The 24,510-nt window shown below is 36.7% G+C and overlaps 1 protein-coding gene across 4 annotated transcripts in view; it reads left to right on the forward strand.

Moving 5' to 3' along the window:
- BLTP1 (bridge-like lipid transfer protein family member 1) overlaps positions 1-24,510 on the forward strand; it is a 134,888-nt gene that overhangs the window by 66,357 nt on the left and 44,021 nt on the right. For all 4 annotated transcript variants that reach the window (XM_087816473.1, XM_016203311.2, XM_016203313.2 and 1 more), the window contains exons 41-54: positions 1,058-1,298; positions 2,519-2,661; positions 3,119-3,338; positions 3,792-3,950; positions 5,430-5,605; positions 7,954-8,129; positions 13,186-13,892; positions 14,322-14,567; positions 15,063-15,156; positions 17,295-17,345; positions 19,276-19,482; positions 20,942-21,180; positions 22,020-22,264; positions 22,911-23,016. In XM_087816473.1, the coding sequence (XP_087672599.1) occupies positions 1,058-1,298; positions 2,519-2,661; positions 3,119-3,338; positions 3,792-3,950; positions 5,430-5,605; positions 7,954-8,129; positions 13,186-13,892; positions 14,322-14,567; positions 15,063-15,156; positions 17,295-17,345; positions 19,276-19,482; positions 20,942-21,180; positions 22,020-22,264; positions 22,911-23,016 (3,010 nt within the window). The remainder of the gene's footprint in view (positions 1-1,057; positions 1,299-2,518; positions 2,662-3,118; positions 3,339-3,791; positions 3,951-5,429; positions 5,606-7,953; positions 8,130-13,185; positions 13,893-14,321; positions 14,568-15,062; positions 15,157-17,294; positions 17,346-19,275; positions 19,483-20,941; positions 21,181-22,019; positions 22,265-22,910; positions 23,017-24,510) is intronic.

The raw sequence follows: 24,510 nt of genomic DNA on the forward strand, positions 1-24,510 counted from the left end.
CACTTCAGAAGGTGACACATGACTAGGGTTATAGAACTGGAGGAGCTCCCCTCTCCTCGCCAAGCTCTGGTCAATAGAGAATACACAAGAATCTGTAGCCAAATTAGGGGTCAGTGTATCTCTGTTGGTAATGGCCAGTCAAGCTCCTATTTACCTCCAGTGCCAGAGTCTCCAGTAAATCATGGATTTGAAAAAGGTTCTTGGCCTGGGGCTGGTGTAGTTTCTAGTTTCTACTGCTACCTTAGAGTTTAGAACGGGAAGGTCCACAGTGCGAGGCTTACCTGCCCATGGTGCCATAGGCAGAGGCTGGAACAGAGAGAATGGCTGCATTTCCCTGTTGGGTGCTCTGCCCAGGTATGCTTTCCACATAAGAGGAAGGATCACAAGATGGCCCTCCTGACTTGAGTCTGGGAATGAAAGGGCAGGCACAGAAAGTAAATGATGTTCTTCTAACACGGAATTGTAGGAAAGGGGATGGAGAGGAGTTGGGTATTTTATCCTCAGGCTTGGGCTCCAGTAGGAAAAAGAGCCAAGTTTTCTTTCTTACAGTCATCACCATGTGGAATCAAATATATTCTAAATTTTAAAATTGTTAATAACACATTTAACTTTCAAAGCAGTTACAAATCCATCTATGTCCAGCATTTACCTATAGTAATTTATTTTTAATGTTAAAAATAATCTCTGAAGGGAATAATTTCATTCCCTCTTTGCCTAATGAATATTCCAGGCTGTTCAAAATACATTTGATGTTTCAGTTGGGCAAAACAGGTAAAGTGGACTGAATACTCCTTGAGAAGAATTCCAGTCTTGCACCCATGTTCAGTCTTGTTCACCTGGAGCTGCTGTGTTTATGACAGAAGATGAGACCTTGTGTTTAGAGGTTGAGTTCTATAGTCAGCTTGAAACATTGACAAATTACTTAACATATAAATTCTAGATTCCTCATTTCCCAAAGGGGCATATGAGAGTTAAATGAATAAATGTATGCAAAGTGCTTAAATGGTAACTTATTATTATAGTAAGGTGACTTCTCATTACATCACTGTTGTTTCAGGGTGATGGACTTCCTGCCTTGGTAACCTTAAAGAAAGGGTTAGTTGCCCTGGCAAGGCAGTGGATGAAGTTCATTGTGGTGACACCAGCCTTTAAAGGAGTTAGCTTACATCGGCCAGCTCAGCCCCTGAAGCCTCAAGCAGCTGTGGACCATGAACATGAAGATGGCCTTGGGCTGGACAATGGAGGAGGTCTTCAAAGTGATACCAGTGCTGATGGAGCAGAATTTGAATTTGATGCGGGTAATTTTGTAAATATTTTAGCTAGCTATTATGTGCTTGGTAACCTAGTACACATGATAATTTTAATAATTGTGTCCCAAATTTGAAATTTGAATTTGTCATGGTTTAATTATATAAGTATGGTTTGTATTAGTCCAAATAAATGGTATTAATGTTGGAATCTTATACTGATTTGACCCTTAAGTTTTATTTTGTGAACTATAGTAGACTTTTTCTCCTAATGTATCTAGTCCATACAACAGACATCTTTGTATAGCTAGAATATTTTGAGTGAAACACATTAACCTCTATTGAAAAATTATATCTGTCTCTTTATCATCTTGTCCTGTGCCACAGTCTTTAAAAGAGCTTTTGAATTTTACCCAGTGCCTGTTTGGACCTGAGTTTATGTCATGTTTGGAGGCCTATGCTCAGTCTCAGATTCTGTCAGTGTGATGGCTGTGCCAGAACACAGGCAGTGCATCTGCATTTCACAGTGTACAGGGTGGGGCACCTGTGAGGTCATTAGTTGTATGGAAAATTAATAATATAGGCATAAACTCCATGTTTCAGATACAACTATAAGCCAACTTTTGCCCCATCCTATACATATTTTAATGCTTTTTCAAAGTTTAATTTTTATTATCATGAAATATACTATTCACTGCAATTTATCTTATGATAATTTGAAAAAATATTAAAAGTATCATGGGAAAAGAAAGTAGTTTTAAAATTAGAGCTTTCAGAACATTGATATGTAGTACTTTACCCAGTTTTCTTTTCAAAAAATTTAACATATTTAACAGTTAATAAATGAATGTGTTATGAGCAGTAGGCTGGATTTTATTATTTATTTTGATAAATTACAAGCCTACACAAAGTTGAAAGGATAGTGTAGTAACTATCCCTTCTAATTCTTTATGTACAAATGCCTGTGTTAATCCATGAAAATTCTGTGCTTTCTTGAGCTGAGTTGAATTGATTTTTAGTCTCTTACCATTCGGGTGGCATATGTGAGGTTGAATAGAAGCTGTTTATTCCTTTTTTGAAACTGAGTGAGAAGATTGGGGTTGGAAGGTAAAATAAAAATTAAAAAAGGGAGTGTTATAGAAGATTCCACAATGAATTTGTTAAGGACTATGTAAAGCTGAATGTAGGTACATCACCAGGAGCACCGGAGTTGATGTTTAAGGAACGTGTCTGACAATCTGCAGCCCACTCACTCTTTTGACTGGTTTCAGCTACAGTCAGCGAGCACACGATGCTGCTGGAAGGAACAGCCAGCCGGCCTCCCCCTGGAGGCTCCGGGCCTGTGACTGGTGCCGAGATCATGAGGAAACTCTCCAAGACTCACACCCACAGTGACTCTGCATTAAAAATAAAGGTGCATTATTGCTGTTGTTAGTTAGTGGTAGTTAGACTTGCAGAGAATACCTAACTTTTGCTATCTCAAATTCAAGTATTAGGTATCCACCTTAAATATTTAAATTTAGTAAAAATAGTATTTTTATGTTGAAATTAACATGATTAGTAACTTTTAGTGTACACATTTCAATGAAAATTCTATCAGTAGTAATTAATACTACTTTAACTACCAAGCCTTAGGACTCTCTTTTCAATTTATTGAATATTCAATAAAATACAATATTGAGAATGTTGATCATCTTGTAATTGTGCGTGATTAATATACACTTTGAGCAAGGCTGTTTTATGTTTTCAATGATGTTTTGTTTGGTATTGTGTGAACCATAGCAAGCAGTAATGGCAAGGGTAGCAGCAGTTGTAGTTCTCAGCCATCATGTTTGTGTGTGTAAAAAAGAGCCCGTGTGGTTCCTCTGCAGGGCATCCACCCATATCACTCCCTGAGCTACACCAGTGGAGACACCGCCACAGATTCTCCGGTGCATGTGGGCCGTGCTGGGATGCCAGTGAAGGAGAGTCCACGGAAGGAGAGCCTGCTCAGCTACCTGACCGGGAGCTTCCCGAGCTTGCACAACCTCCTGGAGGGGACTCCTCAAAGGAGCAGTGCAGCTGTGAAAAGTAACTCCCTGACGAGAACAGGTGTGGCCTTGGTTTTGACAATTATAAGTTTATTTCTGTGGGAGAATTAAAAAACAAAAACAAGGTTTAAATTTATTTAGATATATACTTTGGATGCATAACTAATCTTTCATATTGCAACTTATCTCTGACAGAATATTTTCGGAAACCTCTGTGTGTAACCTGTTAGTGTCTCCTTGCCCTTAGTTTGTATTTTTAAAAGGTAGCATTTGACATTACTGTCAACCAAGGTGTGGTGTGGGTTGCTGTCTAGGCCAGACGACAATGAATTTTTCCTTGGTATAATAAGTTATTTTAGTGCCTTAATATCCAAATACCAATCTCATAAAGTGAATTTGAAAACATCTGCAAAGACAGATATTTTAACATGACTTTTCCCCAAAATTATTTAAATCACATTTTCTGCTCCTTAGTACATAAGTAATACTATACTCAGTAAAATTTTATTTTCAGGAAATACAATGGCCACGGATATGTTATCTGAACACCCCTTGCTATCTGAGCCATCATCTGTGAGTTTCTACAACTGGATGTCCAATGCGGTGGGTAATCGAGGAAGCGTGGTGCAGGAATCCCCCGTCACAAAGTCAGGACACAACAGTCTTCCGACAGGTATGGACTTGTCACATTATTTTGCTTAACCATCTTAGGGGCACCTGTAAAGTTATTGCAAAATCCTATTTCTAAGAGAACGATTAAAAAATCTCAAGTGCTTAATTATGTTTAGTTGAAATTGACCCATTTACGAACCGCCTTTGATAATTCTGCAGTTGAGGGAGTCGTAAGCAGTCACTCAGTGTTCCTGTGGAAAGTCAAACATGAGATTGTCTATAATTTAAATAGTTTAAAACTTCCATTTAATGTGGCTGGTTTAATTTCAAAACACCAAAAGGAGGTAAATAAAAAATGCAGTGTGTAATTATAACATCATATACCTACAACACAGAAAGTATTTTCAGTTTATCCAGATTTCTCTGGGACATAATAACTCCCATTCTTATACTCTTTCTGGATACTTAAATATTTAATTAAATCTAAGGGAGTACTAAGAGGAATAAAGTAAGATTTTTGCCCTCAAGGAGGGGAACAAATGAGGACAGTTCATGAATTTTTAAAAGAATATGTATAAAGAGCAAGAAGACCAGTAGGGAATTCACAAGGAAGGATTGGTGACTATCTCTTGAAATATAAGTGGAGTCACCCCTCCTCTTCTATTTTTTTGTGTTTTTCCAAATTTAATAGGCATCTGTATGTGTGGTTTTCAGTAAAAAAAACACAAAAAACGAATATGTGTGGTAGCTTTTGATTCTAGTTATGGAAGGCAGCTAAAACTAATCGGTGTAACAGCTATTAGGATAGCTGGTAAATTCTATTCAGATAGAAAATACGAAATTATGAAAAGTGGTTGACACGTGACGACTCAATCCTTTTTCTTGCTGGTGTGTGGACCACTTTTGCATCTGGACCTGATCTGAATTCTAACTGCACCTTAGTCCTCAGAGTTGGCCTTAGTTGAAGAAGATGGAAGGATACACTTGCCCAGCTGTCAGCACTTTCCTAGGGCTGGTTTCCCTGTTGCACAGAGTTTAAGCTTCAGGAGAGCCAGAAAGGAACGTTTCCTGTCTACCGTGGGCCCTTTGGGGGTTAAAGGAGAAAGGGAGGAGGAGGAAAGAAAGTGCCCTTCATTGCTGTGCCACCTCGGGGAAGGTCATTGGCGGGCAGTTTGTACAAGCGAGTTGAGACACAAAGGTCCACCTCCTACGCTGCTTTCTGTGTCCCTGCTGCTTTCCGCACCTCTGCTCCTGGGGGCCCAGCTGAGGGGATGGCAGAGGCTCTTCCAGACATAGAAATCTGCATTCTGCTCTCATGCAGACTTCATGTATGACGATGATGGATATTTTCTTGAAAATTTAGTTTAATTTCAGTTTTTATTAATCACATCTATAAAACCTAAAAATTCTATTTTTTTCCTCTTTAAATGGTCTGGTAATACTGCTCTATACAGGCTTTGTCAGTTTACTTTGTTGTGTCCCTTTATGTCTTTTATTTTCCAATAATTTAGATTTCATTCTCTAACATTTTTCCTGTTAGGTGTTGCTCCCAATCTTCCCACAATACCCTCAGCCTCAGATTTCAACACCGTCTTGTCTAGTGACCAGAACACTCTGGATGGGACCCCTTCTCAGCACAGCACGAGTCAGGATGATGTGGCAGGTGTAGAAGAAGCCAACCAAGGCTTTCCTGCAGTTCAGCTGGCTGACGCCCAGGTGAGCCAGCCTGTTCCTCCTGGTTGTTGTAACCCTCCTCAGGCAGCATTGAGCAGCTAGAGCCATCTCTAATGTGCACCCTGGAATTTAGTGAAAACCTTTGTTCTGTGCTTGTCTGCCTAAAGCCTTCATGTAAAAAAGGAGGAGCCTTCAAAAAGGACATGGGTTAATTAAACATCTATAATATTCATTAAACAGAAGAATGGCATAACTCTTTATCTCCTGTGATAACATTCTTGTTATTTGGAGATATACATTGGCTAGATATCATGACTAGAAAGATAAATTTAATCATATCCTATAGTGTTTATTGCTATGATAACATTTTTTTGAGTGAGCAGTGGGGAACCATTGAAGATTTTAGAGCAGAGGAATAAAGTGACTAGAGCTGGGTATGGGTAGCAATGTGCTAAATGGATTGTAGTAGAGAAACTAAAGGTGAAAAGATGAGTTGCTAAAACGGTTCACACAAGTGGTAATGAGGCTCTTAGCTTAAATGGCTGTGGCTTTGTAAGGTAAAGGAGAAATATTATGAAGGTCTTATTTAATGGATTAAATATGGAGAGTCCAAAGCAAAATCTTTGAAATCTTTTTAGCTCAAGTGACCAGAAGACGAGTGGGTCACAGGCAGTAAGAGGTGCTGTTCTCTCAGGATGAAAGAGGCTTCAGTGTGTTTACATACTTATGAGGAGTTAAGACAGCCCCGCTCCAAAAAAAAGAGGAAAGAAGGGTAGTTTACCCTTCTGACAGAGCCAGATTTACAGAAGGGTGAGAACTGTTGGAATTTAGTCATTTATAGAAATGCTGTAGACATAAAAGGTACCTTCTCTGAGAATTTTTGAGACAATAAGGACAACTCACATCTAGATGGGTAAATTTGCAAACTGGTAGCTTTAGTTTTCTCTTACAGGAGGAGGTAATTTATGTTAAAAAATGTGTCAGGCACTTAAGTTTTCTGAAATTTACTTCTCTATTACATTGGAGTTGTTTTGGGGGTCTCTACTTTTTCTTACAAGGGAGAGTGGGAAAAGAAGTAATCTTTTCTGTGTTGTCTTTTAGAATACATTTATTGCATTTATTAACATTCAATATAGATTTTCAAAGTAACTATACTATTTTACATATAAAACTCTAAAATCTCCCTGAAACATAAATATTAAATAATAGAGTGAAAGACCATGTGAGTTGATTTAGGTATGTGTATTGGAGTATATGTGAAAGAGAGCTCCCCATATACCCCAGAAGATGGCCACAGAGTGCTGAGGGTCCAGTTAAGGGCTTAGATAGTGTTGGAGCCCAGTGAGTGCAATTGCATCATTCCCTGTCATTGTTCTTAGCAGCTCAGTTGTAGGAGTAGAGGAGGGTCGATCCAAAATGGACATAGCAGAAGAGTCTGGTGATGACATGTAATATGCAATGTAGGAAGTTGCTGAAGCACAATTTAAGCCAGGGTTGTGGGGTAAAGGAAGCCCAGTAACTGGAACTGAAGAGTGTTTGAATTCTCTCATTCTAGGCTTGTCTTCCCAAGCACAGACAAGTGAGGTGACTTGGACACAATTGAAAATCTGGACTTGGGTTTCATTACATAAATGGCACTTGTCCATTTTGATAGGATTTTTTAAGCTTCTGGAAATGACCACTAAGGGAGAATGTATAGTGAATGAGTTAGAAGAGGCCAAGGAAAGCACTGGGTGACACCTAAAATTTAGGATGTCAAAGAAGGAGAAGGGACATAAGTGATCAGGGTGATTGTAGTGATTTACTGAACACATATAGTTGCTTCTGTGTGGGTCGCTCTTAGTGACTTGGAAATCCAGCTACCTAGAGACTTCACCAGAGTGATATATTTCCATAAACGTGTATGATACTTAAAACGCAAAGTAAGTTCTTCGTCAGAAAATAAATTTCAAATGACTGTTATGACCAAGTGATACCATTTAAAAATAGGTCAGATAGTCATAATATATGAAATGTTTTTATATTAACACAGGAAGTTGATAAACTATTTTGTGAACCTAACATACCAAATTTTGTGGAAACGCAGATATTCATGCCTTTTTCAAAAGCAAGAAGTAGAATAATTTAAATTAATTCATAATTTTATTTTCCTTGTATTTTCAAACATTAGGCAGGATTGAGTAATCTTTGTTCCTATGATTAATTTGGAGATGAGCACATAATAGGTGCTTAAAAAGACAGTTAAGTTTTAAGTAAAATTAGATTATATTTAATACAGAAGAGCTTTTTTGTGTTTCACACTACACCTATGAACTGGGGTAAGGTAAGAAAAAGCTGCGGTAACTGCTGAATTATAAATTGTGCCAATATGAATGTGTTATGTCTTCTAGGTTGTTTTCAAGCCTCTTCTGAGTCACACAGGGATCCAGTCCCAGGATGCAATGCCGCTATGCTACCGCATGTACTTTGGAGAGCACCTTTCATTTTCGGGAACGCTGGACTGCCTCAGAGCAGATATTGTGGACTCGGACACAGCCAAGGAGAGGAGGAGCAAAAGGGCAAGAAGGTGTCTTGCGTTGTTGTTTGCATGTAAAATTTTGTACAAGGGTTATAATACCTGTTTGTTTTTAACTTTGCTTCCTTCTCATGCTAATGAGAAATTAACTTTAATATCTTAGTGAGAAGATAATTTCCATTTAACCAAAATAGTAGCCACATTGACAGGTTACGAGGCCTGCTTTTGGGCCTCTCTTTGAACCATGTTAGCGCATCCATGAGGGTGAGCCACATACATGTGGTGATATAGACACCTAGAATTAATTTATAGTTGCACTAGTTAAATTTTTATGATCTTACGGGTTCTAATTTTGTACAATTTAGAATTTATTCCTGACCTCCTTTTTGAGCTGACTTGTGGCAGGTGATATTTCCTATTAGGAACAGAGTAGAGGTCATATAGAATCTAGTCATCAGAAACAAAGACACAGACGGGAATGCCACATGTAGCGTAGAAAGAGTTAAAAACCATCTTTTACTATCATTCTTTATTGCCATGGGTAGTTCTTCAGTTTCTTCACTGTTTGTATAGGAAGTAGTATGCTTACTAATAAGATTTGCTTAATCTTTTGAGAACTTGAGTTTTACTTTGGGAGGATCTTGCTGAAGTGTATAGGAATAATAGAATATGGACATAGGTGCTTTTGCAAGGTGGTAAATTAAAAGTAAAATGCACATGTACCCAACATAGAGTTAAGTGAAATGTATATTTCATTTGAAATACTCTATTTAAAATTTTAAATAATTTAACAAAATTGTTTTTAAAAAATCTCATGACAGTTCTGTATAGATAACTAGAAAGAACCTATGTTTAGTTGTTTTAGGTCTAAATATCTGAGGATTTTTTAATGACACGGGAACATGGAAATTGCATTGTCTTTTCTGTTACATAGAAGACAGTCCCTGCTTTTCACATTGTGTGATACCACAACAATGACCGTGCAAGCTAAAACACTGGAAACTGACCTTAATGATTATTAGGATTAGTGGGAAAAATTACTTTTGTTTTTTGACCTTAAAAAATGTCAAAAAATTAAAATCTCTCTTATTGTTAATTATATAAGTATATAGGGAAATGAAAAATATAGTAGAACTAATATCTAGTACATTGTAATTTAAAACATTTTGAAATTGAATTTCTTTCTAGAAAACTTGTCAAAGGGTAGTTTGAATAATTCTGGCCTTCTTGTCATGTAACTCACAATAAAGAATGAGCACCTTTTCTGTTCCTTGGCAAAATGTTGATCCACTAAATATTGATCAGTTTCCAACATTTTATCCTTTGCATTTTAATGTCATGAAGTATTGTCACAACTTCCTTTTACTATGTAGTTTTTTGCCAGCATTTCTTCCTCCTGGATGTCTTCATTCTTTTTGTTACAACCAATTTCCTCTTTCTGCCAGTAAGTCTGCCTTCCCTGCATTCCTTTGGCTGTGTATCTAGTTTCTAGAACAGCAAAGTGGCAACATCTCCATAGTCAGCTGTTTCTTCTATAGCTCCATTTACGTTTAGCTGAATTTCACTACCAGCATTATCATTTTTTGTTTTCTTGCTGCATTTTCATCCTTGTTGTCCAATTCCCTGTTTTTTGTTTTTTTTAAGATAGCAAAATGTTTGACACTGGATACTGTGAACTTGAACTCTAATACAAGGAATGTAAATTGAGATTCTTAACAAACTCTAAATGGACTTTTAGAAACAGACTCTCAGTACCTAAATCAGGATTACTAAAATGATTACTGAAATGAAGTATTTTATATTCCTTTTTCTAGTGATAAAATTATTCTATGAGGAGTTTTTTTGTTTGTTTGTTTTCTGATGTCCCCTTTTTACCCCCATTGATTTCCTCCACTACATCCCCAGGCCTTCCCCAGACCAATGTCTGTGCCCATAGGTTATGCTTATAAACATATAAGTTCTTAGATTAATCTCTCCCCGCCCACTCCCCCATCTCTACTTTCCCTCTGAGATTCCTCAGTCTATTCCATGTTTCTATGTCTCTGGATCCATTTTGTTCATCAGTTTATTTTGTTTATTACATTCTACATATAAGTGAGATCATGTGGTACTTGTCTTTCTCTGACTGGCTTATTTCACTTAGCATAATACTTTCTAGTTCCCTCCATGCTGTGCCAAAGGATAAAAGATCCTTCTATTTTACAGCTGTGTAGTATCCCATGGTGTAAATGTACCACAGCTTTTTTGTCCACTCATCTACTGATGGGCACTTGGGCTGTTTCCAGATCTTAGCTATTGTAAATTACACTGCTATGAACATAGGGGTGCATAAGTTCTTTGTGATTGGTGTTTCAAGTTTCTTAGGATATATTCCTAGAAGTGGGATCACTGGGTCAAATGGCAGGTCAATTTTTAATTTTTTGAGGAAACTCCATACTGTTTTCCATAGTGGCTGTACCAGTCTGCATTCCCGCCAGCACTTGTAGTTCGTTGATTTGTTGATTGTAGCCATTCTCACAGGTGTGAAGTGATACCTCATTGTGGTTTTAATTTGCATCTCTCTGATGATTAGCAACATTGAGCATTTTTTCATGTCTCATAGCCATCTGTATATCCTCATTGGAGAAGTGTCTATTTAGGTCCTTTGCCCATTTTTTAATTGAATTGTTTGTCTTCATTTTTATGTTGTATGAGTTCCTTATATATTTTGGATATTAACCCTTTATCAGATGTGTCATTGGCAAATATGTTCTCCCATGCATTGGGCTCCCTTTTCGTTTTGTTGATGGTTGCTTTTGCTGTGCAGAAGCTTTTTATTTTGATGTAGTCCCATTTGTTTATTTTCTTCTTTTGTTTCTCTTGCCCTAGGAGATGTATCAGCAAACATATTGCTATGACAGATGTCTGAGATTTTGCTGCCTATGTTTACCTCTAGAATTTTTATGGTTTCACGTCTTACATTTAAGTCTTTTATCCATTTTGAGTTTACTTTTGTGTATGCTGTAAGTTGGTGGTCTGGTTTCATTTTTTTGCATGTATCTGTCCAATTTTCCCAGCACCATTTATTGAAGAGACTGTCTTTACTCCATTGTATGTTCTTGCCTCCTGTGTCAAATATTAATTGACCATAATGGCGTGGGTCAATTTCTGGGTTCTCTGTTCTGTTCCACTAATCTATATGTCTGTTCTTGTGCCTGTACCAGGCTGTTTTGATTATAGTGGCTTGTAGTATAACTTGATACCTGGTATTGTGATCCCTCCAACTTTGTTGTTCTTTCTCAAGATTGCTGTGGCTATTCTGGTTCCATATGAATTTTCACAGTGTTTGTTCTAGATCTGTGAAATATGCTGTTGGTATTTTAATAGGGATTGCATTGAATTTATAGATTGCTTTGGGTAGTATGGACATTTTAATGTTATTAATTCTTCCAATCCATGAACATGGTATATTTTTCCATTTTTTTATATCTTCCTTTATTTCTTTTTTCAGTGTCCTGTAGTTTTCCGAGTATAAGTCGTTTGCATCTTTGGTTAAGTTTATTCCTAGGTATCTTATTTTTTCAGTTGCAGTGGTAAATGGGATTGTTTTATGGGTTTCTGTTTCTGAGAGTTCATTATTGGTGTATAAAAATGCCATTGATTTCTGGGTGTTAATTTTGTATCCTGCTACCTTGCTGAATTCATTTATTAAATCTAGTAGTTTTTTGGTGGAGTCTTTAGGATTTTCTATGTACAATATCATGTCATTTGCAAATAATGACAGTTTTGTTTCCCTCTTTCCAGTTTGGGTGCCTCTTATGTTTTCTTGTTGTCTGATCGCTGTTGCTAGGACTTCAGTACTATGTTGAATAAGAGTCATGAAAATGGACACCCCTGTCTCGTTCCTGTTCATAGGGGAAATAGTTTTAGTTTTTGTCCATTGAGTATGATGTTGGCTATTGGTTTGTTATATATGGCCTTTATTATGTTGAGGTATGATCCCTCTATTCCCACTTTGCTGAGAGTTTTTATCAAAAATCGGTATTGGGTTTTATTGAATGCTTTTTCTGCATCTATTGATATGATGATGTGATTTTTGTCTTTCAGCTTGTTTATGTGATGTATCACATTTATTGATTTGCGAATATTGTAATAAATAGTCTTGCATCCCTGGAATAAGTCCCACTTGGTCTTGATGTATGATCTTTTTAATATATTGCCAGATCTGATTTGCTGATATTTTGTTGAGGATTTTAGCATCTATGTTCATCAGGGATATTGGCCTTTAATTCTCTTTGTAGTGTGTTTATCTGGTTTTGGAGTTAGGTTAATGTTGGCCTCGTAAAAAGAGCTTGGAAGTGTTCCTTCCTCTTGGATTTTTTGCAATAGTTTAAGGATGGTAGGTGTTAATTCTTCTTTGAATGTTTGGTAAAACTCCCTGTGAAGCCATCTGGTCCAGGGCTTTTGCGTGCTGGGACCTCTTTGATTACTGCTTCAACTTCATCAGCAGTTATTGGCCTATTCATGTTTTCTGACTCTTCCTGATTGAGTTTTCCTTGTTTTGATTCTATCTTTTTAAAATATCACAAGGAGGCAACACCCTACATGCTTCCCTGTCTGGGTGTGAATGCATAACAAATGTGTGTTGACCATCACTGACAGACTTTGACAAGGTGATGTGATTGGTCACTGATCACTATGCCTGTCCATTATTTATGTAGTGACTCATGGACTGAAGAGCTAGCAGCAAGCTGGTGCTTTATGTAGTTATTCACAGTAAGTTTTAGTTAAAAGTTTGAATGTATTGTTGGGAACTGATGTTATTTAACTAAACTGTTATAACTGAAATCCCTTCATGTTGGGATTGTCAGTGTGGTGTACCATTGATGTCAAGAAAAATTGTTTTATCTTTTCACTGAAATCGTTAACATAAGGCTGATTTTGACTTATAAAAGTCTAGCTTAGTGAAAAAAGTAAACTCTACTTGATTTTATGCTGAAAAGTATTTAAATGACTTATAACGTTTATTACCTTGGAGATTATTTTGCTAATTAATTAATAAAGATTGTACAGTTCTAGAAAAGAGGAAATAAAAACCTTGTCATTTTCTTCATTTTCACATTTTTAGGCAAGGCCATGTGAATCTTCCTCCACTTGAGTTCAAACCGGCTTTAATGTTGGAAACCTTTAGCATCAGTGCAATCGTGATGGAAAAGTCTGTGTGCACCCCTCAGAACTCCACCAGCGCTCTTTCTTTCCATGATCTCAACAAGCGTTACTACAACACCTTCCATTGCAACTTCACCATTTCCTGTCAGTCCATAAGCCAGCACGTGGACATGGCTTTGGTTCGTCTCATTCATCAGTTCAGTACAATGATAGATGACATCAAAGCAACTCAGACTGACATTAAATTGAGCAGATACACAGCTGGATCAGCTTCGCCAACACCTACCTTTAGAACCAGAAAACATCGAGATTTCCGCTCCTCTGACTTCAGCCGCAGTTCCAGAGGAAGTCTTAACGGTGGCACCAGAGTAAATAATGCAAAGAACAAACGGACCAACAGTGAGAATAACAAAAAGGAATCTCGAAACAAAAACTCATTAGGAAGATCTGAGAGAAGAACTTCCAAAGTGTCCAGGAAAGGCTCCAAAGATGTGGTAGATCACATGGCGATGCCCATGGATGACTCAGACTCCATCACCGTGTCGGAGCAGAGTGAGCCCTCTGCTGAGTGCTGGCAGAACATGTACAAACTGCTGAACTTCTATTCCCTCATCTCTGATCCAACAGGAATATTGGAAAAGTCTTCAGATGCGTTTGGACCAGCAGGTAATGGATATTTTATATTTTTTAAATTGTTTGGAATCGCATTCATACTAAGAAAGGTAGGTAGCAGGTTTTTCATGATGTTTTCTTCATGTGACGAGTGGATAATTGAGATGCACAGAAGTTGGTCACTGCGGGAGAGAATAGTCATGTGGCCAGACATCTTGTGCCCCATTTCCCACCCTCCGTAACCCATGGGCAGGGTACTCTGGTAGAGCCACACACACCTGCTGCCAAATGTCTGACTTGACTGTTTGCTTTCAATGTGGCCAAGAGAAGATGTGGAAACATTTAAAAAGTCATTTTGGTGGCGAAGAGGAAGGAGGAGGGCTGGTCAAAAAGGGGAAGGAAAGAGGTAAGGCAATGTTTGGAGTGTCCTTTTATTCTGCAGTTTTCACATCTAAACCTATGTGTTTCTGTTTACTCATGAAGACATTCGGAGCCCGACAGAGCCAACCTGTAAAGTGGTGTTTGAGAACGAACAGGACAATAACAGTGTGACGAAGACGCAGAGGAAGCGCAGCTTGGTGACAGCAGAACCCCAGCATGTCACCCTGATCGTGTTTGGGATTGGCATGGTGAACCGCACACACCTGGAGGCGGACATCGGCGGGCTCACGATGGAGTCCGAGCTGAAGAGGATCCATGGCAGCTTCACGCTGAAGGAGAAGATGAAAGGTACGGCCGCTTTCCCATATTGCTGCTGCTTTTCTGAGAGCTGACTCCATCTCCACAATTCCTGCTTGGCAGTTGTTCTAGAAAGCCGAACTTCTGGGTGGATCAGAGAGCTAGTTTATGTAGTTTCTTTTTCCTATTTTTTTTGTTCTTTAAAAATTTCCAGGTGTTCTGCACTAAGTATTACTTCTGAGATTTAAAATGTCATTAGGCTATGTAATGCCTTTAGGCTCTGTACTGCACGATTAGCATGTTAAACTGAATATTTGTTTAGCATTATTCCAATTTTGACATACAATATATGTCCACATTAATACATAGAAATAAAAAAACTTCAAGGAAACTTTTAAAAGTAGTTTCAAAATATAGTTTAAATTTTATCGTAACTTTAAAATTGCCTTTTGTCACTGAACGTATTATGAATAAAATATGAATTTAATATGAAGTGCAATTATCTTATTTCCAGAATTCATATAATTCTTTTTTATTACTTTTAAGATGTTTTACATCAAAAGATGACTGAGACATGTGCCACTGCGCATATTGGTGGGGTTAATATTGTGCTGCTTGAAGGGATCACACCAAATATACAGTAAGTGTGTTGATTTTTAGTATTTTCTTAAATTTGTTTGTTGTAGTTTATAGGAAACTTAAAATTCATTGGATAAATCCCACACTTGCTGAGTTTTGAAATTTATATACTTAATGTTTCAGATATTGTGATTCTGTCATTAAGAATATCCCAATGAGCCCTGGCCAGTTTAGCTCAGTAATTAGAGCTTTGGCCTGCAGACCTAAGGGTTGCAGGTTCGATCCTCAGCTCTGGTTGGGGTCTGTGCAGGAGGCAACCAATCAATGTGTCTCTCTCACATCAGTGTTTCTCTCTCTCTCTCTCCCCTCCTCTCTCCCTTTCATTCTCTCTAAAAATCAGTGGAGAAAATAGCCTCAGGTGAAGGTTAAAAAAAAAAGAATATCACCCAATGAAATGTTTTTAGAAAAGTGATTTTTTTCCTTTCTAAAACTGGTTTTACTACCTCCCTCACCTCTCCCCCCCTTAAAAATGGGCTCCCGGGACATTGTAAAATTGTGTGTCTAGAAAAATTATTACCAAAAAAAAAGAAAAAAGAAAAATGATAACAGTGCAATTTTTGGTTAAACATACAAGATGCAAAAGCTCACACAATTCAAATAGTTAAAACAAAATTACAGTCAAAGGATATAGACTCTTGGTTTTATGTTAAGCAGTCATTACCCATATTCATGCTGGATTTTAGCATCTCCTGTTGCTATTTTTGCATTTAAACAATTTGACGGTAATGCCCAGGAGATTGTTCTAATGGCGTAGACGAGCGTCTGATAGGACTGTGATGTCCCGTATTGCTGTTCTTTTGACTCTGTCCTTTTTCTTATAAGTCCTGTTCTTGGATCTGTGAGAATTGTTCTCATAATTGTTACCTTTACACATGATATTCAGATCACTCAGCTGTTATTAATACATTAAACCACTGACTTGGTTCATACAACTTGGCACATTATGGACCTTCACTCCTAACTTTATTTCAGTGGAGCAGTTTTATGTTATAATTACAAAATGTGTTTAGGTAAGATTTTGAGAATTTGCTCTTAAGGTTACAACTAGTTATTGTTGTCCTATTATGGTACTAGAAAGCGTTTATCATGCCAAATACTGACTAAATAGAGGATCTGGTTTAGCATTATAAAAATTAAATATTAGTCTAGATTGACTAGTTACAGGTCTATTCATAATATTTTAAACATGGGTAATGTGATAGCTGTCTGAGGAGTATTTCCGGAAATGGATGTGTAAGTCTTGCTGGGGAGCTTGGACCTGAAACCTTAGAACCAAAGAGAACATATTTTATATTAGCTGCCTGAATGGTCTAGTTTGTATTTCTTAAGAGTTCTTAAGAAAGATCCAGAAATCCAGTATTTGGGAGAGATGACCTTTCCTGATCATTCACTGTGGCAGATGGTCTATTATGTAACAACTATAATCTTAAGAATTACCTATTATGGACCAGGAGCCTCACAGAGATTATTTCACAATTCTGTGATCTGGGGTGGTTTTATCCCCATTTTATAGAACAATACATTGAAATTCAGAAAGATCAAAGTGTTTGCCTAAAATGCTTCACATTGTACAGTAAGAAGGAAAAGAGGTCTCCTGGCACCTCGCCGTGCTACTTCTGCAGACAGTCCTCACAGACCTCTGGCTCCAGATTCCCTGTTGAGGAAATTTAAAGTACCATGCTCACCTAACCCGTTCAGAAAGTAAACCAGTTTTCTTTACATGTCCTGTGTGTTTTATTGGACCTCTTGTCTTCATTTTCTGTTAGCTTTTCAGAGAATCATAAATAGTCTCTAAAAGCATATTTAGTATTAGATAGTTGATTTTTTTCCCTTAGAGAAAACAAACAAATAGGAAAGATCCCTTAACTTTTATATTTGAAAAATAAAAAGTTATTACTCACTGCCAGATTCTAGCAGTGTTAAGTGTTTCTGGACTTACTCTTTGGCTTTTTATTTCCAATTTCAATGAAAAGGAAACAGAACTAAGAAAGTAGTTTAAAAGGTTCTTTGAAGGAAAATTGCAAAAGTGGAAAATAAGAAAAGCTTTCCAGATGATCGGTCATGTTGTAACTGATTTATTCACGAATGCTTATCTGCTTCCTTTTTGTTTCCTGCTTTCTCTTGAATCTTCATCTGTAGACTGGAGGATTTTCCTACATCTCCTACAAGCACAGCCAAACAAGAGTTTCTGTATGTCATATTATTTTTTTTCATGGGCTTTGTGATTAACATAGTAGTGAATAGTTTTAAAGATAATATTACCTGCATGGCTGTGAATGTATGTAGTTATTATTTTGTAGTTTTTACATAGACCCTTTTCTAGATTAAAGCTTACTGCTATTCAGGGAACACACAGGTAAGGGCTACCTTTTTGTTTTGTTGTTGAAAGATTGTAGCACTGTAGTTGTGTGTTGCTTCTGCTTTTTTAGACATGTTACTGTCAAAGTTTTTATTATCACATATCCTTGTTAATGTTTGACAGGATAGTAGAAGCTAAAGTGTTTCACTGTGCAAAAGATTTTTCACTAATTGCAAAAATAATTATTAAAACTAATATTGAAAATATCTACACATCTTAACCTTATGATTTTGTTTTTAAGATGAGGAGTGTTTACTGCTAATCAGACATTTTATATATCGCTTTTTACTATATGTGCTTCTATATTTTGAGTGCCTTAATTTTGACTTATGTATATCTGATATTTTGTGGTAGTGAGCTATACTGAGTGCTATATTTAAAATTATTCATCACATGAGTCTTACCACTGTGACAAATTAATGTGTTACTTAGCAGTGGTTGGTTTTTTTGACATTTTCTGTAAAATTTGAATATGCTGAATAAATATTTGAATCTGTATATTAAGTTCCATGCTGATAAGGTTTTCATACTTCGTGAGATTTGTTTCATTGCATATTGATAACAGACAAAAATCAGTTACCAGCCCTTTGTTGAGATTAATGAGATTTATATCACTTTATCACCCAAATAGAAGTATTAAAAAAGAATGAATGCACTAATATTAAATTAGAGAAATGATTGTTTTCTAGAACTCATTCTTCCATATAAGTGTCATCTTAATAGGTATTGAAAAAAGCTAATTCCACTTTAATAGTCATAGTAGCTAAAGAAGATTTATTGTTTCCCTTTTATCACTGAGTATTTTGCTAAATCTATTTATTTTCAAGAATCCTTTGCTCATTTGAAAGATACTATTTATGCTAGAAACTATCTTTTTACTCTCTGGGTCTTTCCTGGTGCAATTTGTTGGCAGGAACCTTTCCATTGTATGTCAAAGACTGGTTTGTCGTCACTTCTGCACGTGTGACCTATCACATCTGTGTAATTCCACAGTTGCTGTGTTGAGAGCCATTTTTCTGCTGTACTTCCTTCTGCTCATTCATTTCAAAAGATTCAATGAGTGCTTCTCATGTTCAGGGCACTGTTCTAGCCATGGGAAGAGAGAACGAGATCAAGAGAGAGAATACCTCTGCTTTATGTCGGTATCAGTAAAGCGTGGCAGTTTTTAACTAAGTACTAGTTACTTGTTATGAATTAGACTTCTGTCATATCTGTGTCACTCACTGCAAATAGAAAATCCAAATTAATTTCTTCCTTCCTGGTAATTTCTCTTAGTATATTTTAATATATTAGATGATTATTAGATTAATTTCTTTGATTGCATTTTAAGAAGTACATTGTATTTTTATCTTTCCATATTCAGTCTCTATGCTTTCTTAGTGGTTGTACAGATCCCTAAAATAAGTTGGAGGAGAAATGTGGAGTTCTAAATGGAGAAAAAAAAGAAAATGGAATTTTGTGTGTTGCATGTATGTAATGTGTCAGTGTTTATGCCTTTTACTTATATGTGATCACAGACGTATGTTCTTCCATGAAGTCCTTATTAAAATAGAATATTTGGTATGTCCAGCAAACATTGTAAAATAAATGTATTTCAGTGTTTTTAAAATACTTATTTCTTCAGTGTATGTTTTAAACACATGAAAAATCTTAAGTTTATTTAGTTCAATAAATAAAAGCATTTGCCTTGCTCTCAGAAATACTTCTCAAAATTTCTCTTTACTTGGCTATATTTTAATAGTCCTCCTTCCTTGTTGCTAGAACCGTAGTGAAATGCAGTATCGCCAAGTCCCAGGCTCTCTACAGTGCCCAGAGGGGGTTGAAGACAAACAATGCCGCCGTGTTCAAAGTGGGAGCTATCAGCATCAACATTCCCCAGCACCCTGCCACCTTACACAGCATGATGGTTCGGAGTTCTCACCAGCTGTCAAAGCAGATCTCAGACCTCATCAGACAACCTTCTACAGTGTAAGTTATTCTGTCGCGTTCTGCCATCCTCTATAATACTTCAGGTCATTCTTTGCTGTGTGAACAACAGTGTGGAGGAAGACAGAGGGCTTCGTCTGATCATTGACCATGATGGACACTGGGGCAGGTGGAAAGTAGCCAAACGTGATAGTGGGTAGTCCTGGATATCATACCGTGTGTCACAAGTGCCGTTGTCAGTGTTCCATGTTGCATCAATACAGCTTAAGAGGCCTTAGAGATGTGTGGGCAGCATAAGAGGTACTAATAAGGAGCAAACTGACAAATTCTAGAACTGTATCAATCCCCCTTTACTCTTAACTCATTGAAATTTATGATTACATAGGTTTCAAAAATTTCAGTGGCCATTTATGTCCCATTCATGGTTTTGTGCTGTCTTTTCTATGAAGTGATTGCACGTGGTTCAAGGCAGAATATGATCATGCCACATAAATGTTTTAAAAGGCAGTAATTTTGACCTTGGCACTTTAACCTTTATTCCCTGTGTCTGGAACCCTTGTTCATAGGTCTGCATTGCTGAGCTTCATTGCTGTTCTCCAAAGCTATAACTAATGAATAACTAATAAAAATATGATAAGTAAAAGATAAAAAAGTGTTCTAATATGTTTCCTTTTTCCTATCCTCTAAGGTAAAAAAACATTAGTGTGTCTTTTGATGGTGTCCAAAAGCAATGATTTTTCTAATTGTTCTATCTAGATCTTTAATTCTGATATAATATTAATTCATGTATGAAGGTGCCTAAGTAGTAATAATTTGAATGCTTCTCCTGTCAGTGGAATATGGAATCCAGAATGTGTACATGAGCCTTAGTTTAAAATACTCTAAGGAATTTTTCCTTATTATAATGTATTGCCCTCATAGTGTAATAGTTCAAAAATCAGACTCTGGAGTCAGACTGAATGAGTTCAAATCCTGGTTTCACCACTTTCTGGCTATGCTTCCTCCTTTATAAAGTGGAGATAATAGTGTCTACTCAAAGGGCTTTGTGAGTGAGATAAGTGAATAAGTGATATAAAACACACCAAGCACTGAGTTGGCACATGTAAGCAATTATTGTGGCTGTTGGTGTTATTGTTATTAATAGTGACAGTAGTAGTAATGGTCACAGTAGTAATAGTCTTACAAGCAACAGTAGAGTGTGCAATGCTGAAGTCACGGAATTTGGAAGCAGACAGACCTGAGTCTAACGTCCAGTTAGTTTCACATTGATGGTATCAGTGGCCTTGGCATTCCAGCGTTCCAGTTTATATTGTTATTCTTTTTGCTTCTCTGGGTCATCATTTTCAATGGCTGTTTCTAGGAAGTCTTAATATGATCTGGAATTAGAAATAAAACATCTGTTTACAGTATGTTTTTGCTATTTTTATTGAGAACTCCAGTAATTTTATATAATAAAATGGTAGTCATTCTGTGTCTTTTAAAATTATTTTTTGCTCTGTAGCCCACAGCCTGTAAAAGAAGATATTGCAACCCCCCTACCTTCTGAAAAAACGCCAACCAGTGTTAATCAGACTCCTATTGAAACAAATGAATTTCCTCAGCTGCCGGAAGGCTTGGAAAAGAAGCCCCTCGTCCTGAAGTTCAGCACCATGTTGGATGGCATCGCCATCGGAGCCGCGCTGCTGCCCTCCCTGCGGGCTGAGTACAAGATGGGCAGGATGCGGAGCCACGGGATGACAGGTAGCGTCTGCTTCCACGTTCTGCCCAGAAAGTAGTATTGGTTGCATCATTAGCAATAATTTGATGAAGAGGTAAATTTGGTTTTATAGATATATGAAAATTTAACTAATTTTAACCAGAACAATTTTAAATTTCATTAATAATATTCCTCAGTCAAGTAAATACTATCAGTCACCTCCCTTAATGACCAGCATGGACCCTACTTTAATCTGAACTCTTTAAACTTGTTGGACTGTGGAGGCCATTTCTCCAGGTAAACTTAGGTTGAATACGTTTCTCCATCTGTCAGCTTCCTGTTGCCTGAATAATATGGCTTATGTTCTCAATTGGGCGCCTTTTGCTCAAATTAGAGGTAATTTGACTTCTTCAAAACAGCTGCTTCTGTAAGGTTCATGGCCCTCGTATATCCTGTCCAAAATGTTTTGCTGTTATAGTTTTGTCCTGAAATTCATCACATATACAAGTATAAATTATATACACACAGTTTAAACAATAATAAAGAACTGTGATCTCATCGATCTGTTACAAACCTAAGAATTAGAAAATACCAGTACTTTGAAGTCTTTTCGAGGAATATTACCACTACCAGATAATATTCCCATGGCTTTTAGGGGGAGAACCACCGTCATGTATGTCATGTCCTAATTTCTTTGCTTTTCTTTATAGTTTTACTGCACTTTGTATATACTCATAAATGACTTAGTTTGTTTGCTCTTGCCTGTTTTGAACTCTATTTACATGGAATCCTAATACATTTTTTTAACTTGGAATTTTCTTTTTTCTGTACATTTTCTTTGAAGTTCATCTATTCAAGCAATAACTTTTCTTTTTTCTTACAGGTGCACAGACCAGGTTTACATTTGAGCTGCCAAATCACAGATTGAGGTTTACTTCAAAAGTTTCTGCCACAGATATGTCAACCATTCCTCCTTCTGCCAGTCTTAACTTGCCTCCTGTTACTATGTCTGGGAAATACATCATGGAAGAGCATGATAGTTATTCAGATCAGGTGTGGAGTATAGACGAATTGCCTTCTAAACAAGGGTACTATTTACAGGGAAATTACCTACGCTGTGTGGCAGAAGTAAGTTTACTTTTTAATTTTCTTACTCTTTGTAATAGAGGCCTTCAAGCTGTAGGTGTACCAAAATATGTAGTGATCCAAACTTTTAAGGCAAGTTATTAAATCATTTATTCCTACAGAATTCTATACCAAGTCTGGTATGTGTATGTGTGTGCATGTGCACGTGTGTGTGTGCTTCTCTCCTTATAGGTTTACTGAAGCATGTTTTTTTATTATCTTGGAATTCATTATTTCTTACATTGGGTTTCACATTCATCTCTGCAGTATTTTCATGGTTGATTTTATTATAACAACATTTATTTATGGTTCTAACAATACAACTGGTGTTGAAAATAAATATTACTCTAGATAAAATTTAAATTTTGAAATTAGCAGATTATATAATAAAGTATACTTCCACTCATTTTCAAATGATTTCTTATACCTTACTGGCTACTGTTATTTTTTTTTTAATTGAGAATGGCCTGTAATAGACCAGTAAAATATTGGAGAATCTGAATATTTTTAACCCTTCTCTAGAGTGTTGATTTCAAATAGTACATAGATACTTTTCCACAGAGTTTGGGATTACTTATGTGAGCAAAAGATGTATTTAAAACTAAATCAGTCAGTAATGTCAGCCTAATGCTGTAATTTTGTTTGGCAGGTTGGTTCTTTTGAACATAATCTCACAACTGATCTTCTAAACCACTTGGTGTTTGTTCAGAAAGTATTCATGAAGGAAGTTAATGAAGTAATACAAAAAGTCTCTGGTGAGCAGATTTATGGCATTTTATAGTACAGAGCGTGTAGCACCAGGTTTTGTTCTCATTGGCTGCGTGGCCTGTGGGTCTGTGGTATGAACATTGAGCCTGTCATTTGGAGGTAATTGTTTAGTGACTCCCTGCAAACAAGGGGTGCCTTTTCTGGCTTTTCCACCTACAGATTCTTTTGCTAATTACTCTTGTCATGTGTAATACATACATTCATGATTTATAAACTTCACAAAGCTCCTTTATGCTTACCTTCTGAGCGAGTGAAAGTGAGCAAGCGAGAGAGAGAACTTCGTGTATGTCTATTGACCAAACCAGTCTTATTCATTTAGGAACAAAATTTAGATCAATAATAAGATTGCCACCTTAATCTATACCCACTGGTGACTATATGCTGGCTACAGGGTTAATTGTTTATAGTAACCCTTACATTTTTGCCATCCCTCAAGAGTAGATTACAATTGAGCTTCTTAATCACAGTTTTACATTATAACACAAAATACATGCTTGATTTTAAAAATGTTTAATTGACTTTTAATTCACAAGATGAAGTATTAAGAGGATTAGGGTAGAAAACAAGTTGACTCTGTATAACAGCTCTTGAGACTGAATATTTTCAGTATGAATATAACCATGTCAAAATAATAGTTAAATCACATCTATAAATTTAATTCATAATGAGTAAAAACCTGTGGAGTTCATGTGACTAATATAATAGTGTTTCCAATATTTCTATAAACTAAAATGATTACTGTATTTTGTAAGAGGTGGAGCGTCTGGTTTTAAATTTTAAGAAATTTTTTCTGACACCAGATAAAAGATATTCAAGGTAGTGATAGATCAACATAAAACAAGTAGAATTTTTATGAATAGACTTTTTTTGAGGTAAAATTGGCATACTATATTAGTTTTAAGAGTATAACATAATAATTTGATATTGGTATACACTGTGAAGTGATCACCATAATTAATCTAGTTATCATCCATCGCCAACAAAGTTATAATTTTTTTTCTTGTGATGAGAACTTTTAAGATTTGCTCTCAGAAACTTTCAAATATGCAGTACAATATTATTGACTATAGTTACCATGCTGTACATTACATCCCCAGGATTTAGTTATTTTATATCTGGAAGTTTGTACCTTTTGCCCCCTTTACTCATTTTGCCCAACCTCTCCACTCCCTTCCCCTCTAACTACCACCAATCTGTTTCCTATATTTGTGAGTTTTGTTTTTTAGATTCCATATCTAAGTGAGATCATACAGTATTTATCTTTCTCTGTTTAACTTATTTCACTTAGTGTAATACCCTCAAGGTCCATCCATGTTGTTACAAGTGCAAGATTTCTTTTTTTAAAAAAAAGCAAAACATGAATTTTGCCCTGGCCAGTGTGGCCCAGTTGGGTGTCATCCCATACACTGAAAGATTGCCGGTTCGATTCCCTGTCAGGGCACATGACCGGTTGCCGGCTTGATCCCCAGTAGGGTCGTGCA

The sequence above is a fragment of the Miniopterus natalensis genome, chromosome 4 (genome assembly GCF_054644295.1).
Source record: "Miniopterus natalensis isolate mMinNat1 chromosome 4, mMinNat1.hap1, whole genome shotgun sequence".
Taxonomy (NCBI): domain Eukaryota; kingdom Metazoa; phylum Chordata; class Mammalia; order Chiroptera; family Miniopteridae; genus Miniopterus; species Miniopterus natalensis.